This window comes from Culex quinquefasciatus, chromosome 2 (assembly GCF_015732765.1).
Source record: "Culex quinquefasciatus strain JHB chromosome 2, VPISU_Cqui_1.0_pri_paternal, whole genome shotgun sequence".
NCBI lineage: Eukaryota > Metazoa > Arthropoda > Insecta > Diptera > Culicidae > Culex > Culex quinquefasciatus.
This window is the reverse complement of record NC_051862.1, coordinates 185,568,668-185,578,198: the sequence shown is the minus strand read 5'-3', so window position 1 is coordinate 185,578,198 and position 9,531 is coordinate 185,568,668. Positions and strand designations below refer to the sequence as shown.

Genomic DNA, 9,531 nt, shown 5'->3' with positions numbered 1-9,531 from the left:
AGAGCAGATTTGTTCGGCACGAGTCGTTCATTTATTTAACGAGGCTCTTCGGAGTCGAGAAAACGTGACGAGTGCTTATAAAATCAAGTTTTGCAAAGAGTTGCATACAACATTTTTTGCAAGTATTTTTTCAGCTCTTGTATCGAAAAGTATAACTTGCAGATTCTCATCATGTTTGGAAGAATAAGGCAGGCCGTTTCGTCGTTCTAGAATGACATCAACAGTCAGCAGTTTCACAACTGAAATTTTAACAATTTGTTGTTGTTGAGCTTAGTTACGCTCATAAGTTGTCAAAGAATTTATAATCCAAAATGGATGCTATGGCAGACACAATTTTGGTAAAATGCAGGTGGCGAAAAATGTACTTACAGGATTTTTTAGTGTTATTTTTGTTATTTTCATATATTTTTTTTTTTTTTGAAACGCAAAACTAATACAAGTTTGTTTACCTTTATAGCAAACTTTGCCACGTTGGCTTCTAAATTGGTCTACCGAGAAAGGTACGTTAAAGGGATCATTTTCGGAACGACTCATAGAAAAACAACCCAAACCAAACCGAATACTTTCGGCAATTTGTATTACTACACTTGTTTTGTAAGTAGTCTCTAATGTTGTATTCTTATTACTTCGCTTGTTTAATCCATCACTGTATGACTTTAGATCGCGTTGTCTTCTTCGTTTTCTTTTCCAATCGAATCCGCCGAATTCGTAGCTGTCTACCGATATCAACTATCAATGTTTCGTTTTCTGTGTGCTTTGCCTTTTTGTGTTTGTGGTGAATCTGAACTATTTTATGATCAAATTATGCAAGCCAGCATTTCCAACTTTTTCCTCAAATAACAACCCCTCACTTTCCCTTGTAAGATCGTGGCAGTAATCATTGTCTCAAATTCTCATCAAATTCTGATATACAATTTAACATTTTACCGGAATTTATTTAGTTTTTATTTGCCTGCTGGTTTCACACGATTTGTGCAAATTAGCTGAAATTTATTATCAAATTTAAACGCGTTAATGCATTTCAGATTTTTTTTTGCTGAACTTGGGAGTGGTTGCTAATCAAGCGAGATGGTGCACCTGTAGTTTTTGAAGAAATTTTAGATGATGGTTTGTAAACATCAAAGCTTTAATAAGCATTTATATATTCTAACCATTCTGAATTCACTTTACAATTCGTTGATGAACAATTTATTTATTTTCAAATCAGATACTCACCATCATCATCAGTTTTACCACCTACCTTTGAAAGATTTCATCAACAAATTAAAAAAAAAATATGTGGGATATTCAGGGGAAAAAATCTAGCAGAGATACAAACCCTTTTCAACCCGCGCAAGATAAATTTTCTTGCATGCAAGTCCAATTTTCCATTCACCCGCTCGCATGTTTTTTATGCTTCGATGCAATGCTTGCCACCCCCAAATGATTTTTCTATCTGTTGTGAAAATGGCTAACGAAATTGATTCAAACCTTGGCATTTAGTAATTCAACCTTTTGTGTTGTACCTTTTTTAAATTTTATTTTATTTCATTAATGATTTATGTCGAATGGCAAGCTACAAAAATAATTGAAACGCTTAGTTATAAATTTAGAAAAGTGACTTATTGATATTCGTTTGTTTTATGTTATGTGTTATTAGTAATGGTTTTAAATGTCGAGCTTCTCTCATTACATGATTTGTTTGCTATCTGTGTATGTATGTAATCAAACTGTGAACGATGAGAGATACCGAAGAGGTTCGAGTTTTGTATTTTCTACTGTGCTATATTTTTTTCTGAATAGATTTGTTTTACAATATTTGGTCATATGCGAAAGTGCAGTATCTTTCGTGTCGGTAAAGTTGTGCTAAAGATAATCGCAAGTGTGGCAGAACCCTGACAACGAAGAGTAAGACTTTCGATAGTGCGAAATTTGATGATAAACAAAAGTGTTTTTGCAAGTATTTTGTTCGATTTAGCTACTCACAGTCACTGGGAACTAGTATTCACACTCAAAAAAGCTTCCGAAGCTGTGCTTATCCGTTCACTTCGGGAAGGTTTGGAGGTTCCACTGGAAGAAGGATCGAATCTATCCGGGGTCGGACTACCGATTTTTTTATGGGCTTTAAAAATGTTTGCTTTATTTCCCTAAAATCATGACTCAACAACTGCACAACTCGTGGAATGGTTTACACATCAAGAACAATGAACTTGAATACCCTCTCTATGGTTACATCTGCTCACCAGCAAGAGAGCCATCTACCGATCGGAGCCGACCAACAGATGGCGCTGTTCCGCAATCCTGCAAAGGATTGTTCCTTTCCCAATCAAATAATCTTTGTAACCCTAAGAGTACCATTTACACATATCTTTATCATTCGGGATTTTTTTTGTATTAACTTCTTCCTCTTCTTCTTTGTTTGTGTGGGTCTGTTAACTTGCGTGTGGTTTTACTTCTATCGGTTCTGCTTGGCTATACTTGCACAAACTATTATCGAACATAAACTCAATCCTTTTATGTATATCTGTTGATTTGCTTCTTCACACCATAACATAAAAACGCAAACAAAAGATCACAAGTTCTGTCCCTGAGCAGAAACCCAGTCGCAAACTCCGCCATCGTCGGTCCGCACTCTGCCCCGACGATCCAAGTGTGTGTGTGTGTGTACGATACAGCTCTTACTTTCACACACACGTACCAACACGCAGAGGGTCCTTTCTTTCTTGCGACGACGACGAGCCGGTGGAAAACTGCCAGGTGCATTTTTGGGGGGTTGTGAGGGTGTACGCGCTGTATGTTTGTGTGCGCACGTGTGTCGGGATAGGAAGATATTGTTTCTCTTATCTGTGGGGACGAGAAAAGAAAAGCGAACGAGGGGGAGGTCCGGAATACCCGGAACAACGAGTTGAGCAGTCTTGCTTCAATGTTTACACGCTGAGTACAAAAACAAAACAGCTTTCTTTCCTTCTAACAAGAAAAAAACAAACAGGACTACAACACCAACGGAAAAGAAATAAAATACCTATCGATGAGAGTTCAGATCGAGATTCCAGTCTTTGTACAGATGCTACAGATCACTTGGTGGAAATCGCATTACCGCAACCATCGACTTAAACCACTGACCAGGTGAAGCATTCGATGGAACTCGCGCGAGTAGGTGAAGATGTGAGTACGTGCGTGTTTGTGTTCCACGACACTCGACAGGTAGTAGAGTCAAATAAAACAAAGCTTTGTACAGGATCATGCTTGAGATTTCGATTTTCCTCTCACCAGCAATTTAGAGTATTTTTTTATATCATGTTTATTGAGTTTCAGATTGTTAATATGCTTGCTTTTTGCCAAATGTTGCGTCCAATAATGCCTTCCAAACATAACATACATAAATATACATATGAGTACAGAAACAGAACATAACCGAAAAAAGCACAACATCAAACTGGATGACTTAAGGATAACTTAGTTTGGTTGTTTTTGCGTAGAAGTAGTAGTAGTAGAAGTAGAAATAGTTCAAGTAGTTATAGTAGTAGGTTGTGGTTTTCAGATGGGTAAAGCATAGTGTGCTGTTGTTGATTTCTATAGTTTTGTTTTTGTTTGAACATTTTTTTGGTTTTGGTTTTTTTGTTTTGTTTGTTTGTAGAATGATGGTATTTACATGATGACGCATTTGCCCTTCTCCGCCCACGGGTTGTTCTTCTTGTCGGGCGCGTGGATCAGCGGATCGTTCTTCTCGTTCTCCTCCACGTACTCTCGCATCCTGTGAGTGGAAAATAGAAACATTAGAGGGCGAGAAAGAAATGCTTTCGGAGTTTTTGAAATTCGAAATTTGGAATGTAATACATCGACTTCTGTCAGCTTTAGGCAACAAACTATGAAGGCCGAGGCAGTTAAGTAATTGAGATGGTCTATAAGAGGTTACTGCTTCGATTCCCGAAGTCAACATTTTTTGTTTAATGTTTTAGATGGAGAAACTAGTTTTGGGAATTAACTCTTTCTAAAATAATAGATATTCCTCAATATTTGAACAAGTAAAGAAACCATTCAGTTGAAGTTTCATTTGATTTCTAACATTTAAATGTTTAAAAAAAAATGTTTTTTTTTTCATTCGGGAGCAACAAAATAACTCATGATAAAAAAATGCCTCTAAAGAAATACACGAGATTCAATTTAAGTGTTAGGCAACCATTTGATGCTCTTACGAAATTTCAACAGAAACACTTTATTTTGCTGATATCATTATTTAAATAAATAAAGAAATAATGTAAGTAAATAATGTTGTTTTCCCTTAATCAGCTGTGTTACCAAATTCAGTCCATAATTTCGGTCTTTTTATTTGTTTGCCACCGACTAGTCCCAACGATTTGGTCCCAACGAGTTTTAACTGCTGCCCCTCTAAAAGGGAAAAAAAACTTTCCACACAAATGGGCTCGTCCCATCGTTTTCCATCTCGAGGTTCCATTCACCCAGAAAAATGGAAAATTTCCAGAAAACACCGAGAGGAAACTTGTCATCAGCAGAATTGAATGGTAAACTTTTTTTTGTGTTTTCTAGATTGGTCACCACCATCCAGCGGTGCGGTGGTGGGTTGACTTTGAATGAGTTATTTCCTTGTTCTGGGCGGACTCAACTTCAGCTCTGTCCCCACCGTGGGAACCGACGAAAAGCGGAAACGGAAGCAATCACGGTGTGTGCGGTGATGTCGTAGAAAATGGAAACTAGTTAAGCCTCTGCCTCCACCGAGCCGCGGCGGCCTTCAAGTCTGAGATAATCCAGTTTTCCACACCAGCGCCCAGCGCCGGGAGATGGTGCTGGGTGGGGAAACCTCTTGAATAATTTATATCTGCCCACTTTTACGTCTTTCTGATATGGGTGATTCACATTGAAATTGATTGCTGTTTGCGAGCTGGGTGTTGCTTATTTATGGCCACGGGATTGGAAACAAAAAGGTTCTGTCGAGATCCGAATCGTCCAACTCAGCTAAGCAATCGATAAGAAATAAACTAAAGATACAGAACTTCGTATTTTTGTTGAAAAGATCTGCACAACTGTCAGAAAATTAAAGCATAACGAAATATAATTTTGTCAACTCTTTCAAGATAACTACATCCAAACGAAGCTTCATTCAAATCCCTCCGAAAGCCACGGTCAAGAATTCAATTGCGGTTTAAACAACGAAATGCTGCCTCTGCAGATGAAATCAGACGCCAACGCTCTGCTTTTCACCTTTGATGAACTCTCTGTCTGTCACCGGAGTTTTTTAAAGGCGTCAGCATCAATCCGGTGCAAATAACATGGATCAACACTTTCGCTCTGGTGGAGGATTTCCTTGAGGGACGCTCTGCCAAAGTGTGTATCTTTGCGTGGGCCTTTGATCCATGGCGATGGACCAGCCCCCACCCTAAATCAGTCACCGCAGAAACAGTGAGCATCGAAATTTGCGAAATTGCTTCAGGAGCTCAAGACATGAACCTACTCAAACTATGTTCCAACATTTTTGTCATTAGAATAGAACCAATGAGGATACTTTTTTTTAATTTTTTCACGGTCTCAAAAATTGTGTAACACAGTGTAATTGACCAGTGAATTAGACACTGTCAACGTCCCGGCTCTGATAGGACCATTTTGTCTTCTGCAAAGATAGTGATGATACCTGATGCTGCTGCTCCAGGTTGGTTTCGAATTTGTGGCTTTTCTTTTGTTTGCTGACAGGATTGGACCGGTGCTTGATTTTTCCGAAAAAGGGGCTCACCTTTGTTGACACATTGTGGACACATGCGAACGAAAATCAAAGATCCTCAGCTCACTGTTGACAGTGAGGAAGGACCAGCGTTGACCAACTTGATGTGGTTAAGGTCCCGAAGGTGTTTCTAGCCATTATTTTCAGAAATCTCTGCAGATAAAATACAGTCCTCCGAGAATACAATAATGTTAGTAAAGCCTCGATTTCAGTTAGTATACTTGTTGTTAGGGATTCATTTTCAGTTAGGGATTTAAGAAATTCATTGATTGAACTTAATTAAACTTTTTTTCTTTTATCTTAAAATTCGAAATTATTATTGGTTCTCAAAAGAAACTTCATCCGATAAAAACTAAAAAATAGCATATTTACTAATGTCCTAGAAAGTTTTTATTGCTGATTTGTTTAAAAATCTGGCTAAGTTGCAACTTTATAAAATCAAGATCAGAAGAAAACAAAATACTTTCAAAAGCTCACAATTGAGTTTTGGGGGTTAAAAAACTTCAACAAAGTGATGAAATTGGTCAAAATTATCACATTTTCTAAAACATTTCGTGAAATTCTGATATCTGCAACAGATAAATATTTTTTTGTGATTTAAATTTTTGTTTCTAAATAGAATTTAAAAATACCATTTTCTCATCATAATCAGTTTCAGTATGTTTATAATCAATTTTAGTATGTAAAGACGGAAACGATTACGTTACTAAATCAAACGTTACTTTAATCAACATTCATACACGAATGAATTGATTCAGTCAGAATATCATCATTCCCCCTTAACGAGTTCGACACATTTGCATGATAGATCCGGACAATATTTTTTATCAAAATATCTAAGACTCTGTTTCAAAAAAGTCTATAAATATGATGGATCGCATAACTGATCCGGACAACGTTTTCATCAAAATATCTTAGGTCCGGCCTCTTAAATGTGTATAAATAACACTTAAGTGCTTATAACTTTTGACAGGGTTTTCAGATCTTCAATGTTCTATGACGGGTTTCTTACAAAAACCATTCTTTAGTCCAGACTACAAGACTGTGTAAGACTGTTTTGTAAGTTATTTCATTATATTTTACAACATTCTTCAAACCCGATTCGTAAAATTTCAAATATTAACGTGACATTTCAACATTAAAACATCAACATCGATGCCCAGCAAATACATCCCAGATCCGAAGAAAACTTCCAGGAAAAGTTCAAACATCAAACCCGGTGCGGTGGAATGTTTCCAGTTGGTTAAAGTTTGATACTGATATTTTCACGCTCGTCTGGAACCGTATTGCGATTGCCGGTCCCAATTACACTCGCTGTTGGCAACACGAAACGGAATGAAATATCCCGTTCCGTTCCGGGCATACGCGATGTTCTCCAGCCCATCATCATCCCCGGAACCATCATCGGTCCCGGATTCTTGAGCAAAGCCAAAAACACCACCCAAGGTACAAGGGTTTTGGCATGGAAACCGCTTCCGTTGGCTGGAGCGGAATTCACTCCATGCTCCAAGGGAGATTTCTGGAAAATGTCTTCTGTGAGACAGGTTGGTGGTTGGTGGCTTGGTCCGGGTGAAATTAGGTAGGGTGAAGTGTCAGTTGTTGGAAATATTTTTTTTATGATTTTAAGTAATTTTGAAATAATATGTTCTATTTTGCACCAAACATCAAATTTGACAAAAAAATCTCTTATAAATTTCTACGGCACCTGGTATGACTCACCGTGTTACCGTGCAACCACAATCTCCTGTTTTGGTTTTGGGTGCTATGATGCCTCTTCGATGGCTTAACGTGTGCGACAGTAAATGGATTAGATGCGAATGCGAGACGAACGAGACGTTCCGCACCCACCTGCAGGGATCCCGAACAACCTACATCCTCACCTACAAATGTTGTGCCCTACATGTGTGGTGCACGTATCTTTGTATGACAGTGTGTGAATAGGCGTGCCCCTAATCAAGTTATATTGAAACCGTAATTCTTGTACGTCGTTGCGTCTCTTCAACGGTTTTGAGGTTTTGAACATTTGTACAGTGAGACTTATAAGCAGAGCTTAACGCTTTACTCAGTTTTACCAATTTAAGTTTAAAATTATGATGATTCACAACCTGTTAACTTAGCTTAACACTTAAAAAAATCAAATCAAATTCCATAGTGTTGCCTTGGCGTTCTCGATTGCGAGATTTCTAGTAGAAACTAAGTTTCCAAAGCTTAATTGTTGAGGCAATCGCAAACCTCTTTTTACACCTGAGCCTCTATCCGAACTGACGACCTTTAGGGGGATTGGGAGTCCAACTGGTTCCGTCAGACGGAAGGCGTGATCAGACAAATCTCGTCTCAAAAAATGCCACCGGAACCGTCTGAGATCGAACCCGGTCCAACTAGAGTGAGAGGCAACCCCGCTTACCACTACACCTCCGACCTCGACAAGAAAACAGTCGATAAGCTGGAAAAACATTTTAATAGATTTCACTTATCTAAAGTTTAACATTGCCACTATAACAGCAATACCAAAGACCAAGCCCCCAAATATGAAAAAACCGAATTTCGTCGCAAAGGCAGCGACTGTCAGCAGTCAGTCACGTGTCAATGTGACTTGTTTGTGGACTGAAAGCGGCAAAAAGTAACATGATAGCACTAATCCGGTGCCGGTAAGCTGTGTGGTGGGGGAAGCTCTATAGCAGCCGTTTGTCGTATGTTGTTGGAAGACGGTTGGGGGAGGCGACAAAAACAAACCTACTTAAAGGAATGCTATCGATTGGTGACAGGCAACCTCGGTGACGACGATTTGCTTCAGCAGAGTCGAACCACCAGAAATACTGATTTATCACATAGAAAAATCGTCACTTGTGTGCTATCTTGTGACACGCCAGCTGTAAAAAGATAGGACGTGTCACAAGATAGCACACAAGCGACGAAATGACGAAAAGGTTCTGGGACACTTTCAAACGTTGCTTCAATATTAATTCAGGAAACTTTTGCAACACTTCCAACAATTTCCAAGAAATGTTTCATCTGGAAATTCCCTCAATAATTCGTGCTTTCATCTTCCAGAATCGGCACGAAGCAACACAGAATATCACTTAAAATTAATGGCTCCGGGAGCACCATTTGCATGATCCTTTTCATCGTTTCCATTATGCCATGCGTTCAAGTGGTCGTCCTTTTTCCCACTCTCGCCCTCACTGGGACTGGGTTTTCCCGGAAAAAAACAAGACGCAAAATACCGAAACATGCCGGCGAAGCCATCGAGCAGCTCTCAATTCGGTCAACAAGAGCTCCACTCCATCATCATTCCTGGTCCCTCACAAAGCACATTCTTTGAGCAGAAACTTTTTGACTTTCCAGGGTCATGTCAACGAGCGCGTTTTGGCCAGTTCCCGTTTCGATCCGATCAATCATCACCACCCGCGGGAAAACTTGGGCTCGGCCAGTGCCGCTGTCCTAAGTGGGCAGACGGAATAATTATAAGTTTCTTTTCGTGGAAAGAAAATGGTTTTTGCCGACAATTTGGAGGGGTTGTTAAAATATTGCGCCTAGAGATTTTCGGGATTTCAAACTACCAATGTTGATTAAACAATAGAATCAGAACATGATTTGGTATTTAAATGTACAACCGTTAATAGGCTGGTTGTAAAATTCAATTGAAATATTTGATGATTAAACCGTACAACGTTTCGACCCTTGATTTGGATCATTTTCTTGGAGAAGGAAACACACGAAAATCACCTAGAAACAGGGTTGCCAGATGTTCAATGGTCTTTCGAAGGTCTCTCAATTAACTAACCAACGATGGATCGGATGATGAATCCGGATATCGT

At 38.9% G+C, this 9,531-nt stretch overlaps 1 protein-coding gene across 3 annotated transcripts in view; it reads right to left on the bottom strand.

The window, feature by feature from the left end:
- Nucleotides 1-555: 555 nt before the first annotated feature.
- LOC6031232 (guanine nucleotide-binding protein subunit gamma-e) overlaps nucleotides 556-9,531 on the bottom strand; it is a 35,039-nt gene continuing 26,063 nt past the window's right edge. For 2 of the 3 annotated variants that reach the window (XM_038251902.1, XM_038251903.1), the window contains 2 exons: nucleotides 3,632-3,733; nucleotides 556-2,823 (listed from right to left, as the gene is read on the bottom strand). In XM_038251902.1, the coding sequence (XP_038107830.1) occupies nucleotides 2,820-2,823; nucleotides 3,632-3,733 (106 nt within the window). In that variant the 3' untranslated portion in view covers nucleotides 556-2,819. Of the gene's footprint in view, nucleotides 2,824-3,212; nucleotides 3,734-9,531 lie in introns of those variants that run through there. The other variant, XM_001842012.2, reaches the window with a different exon arrangement.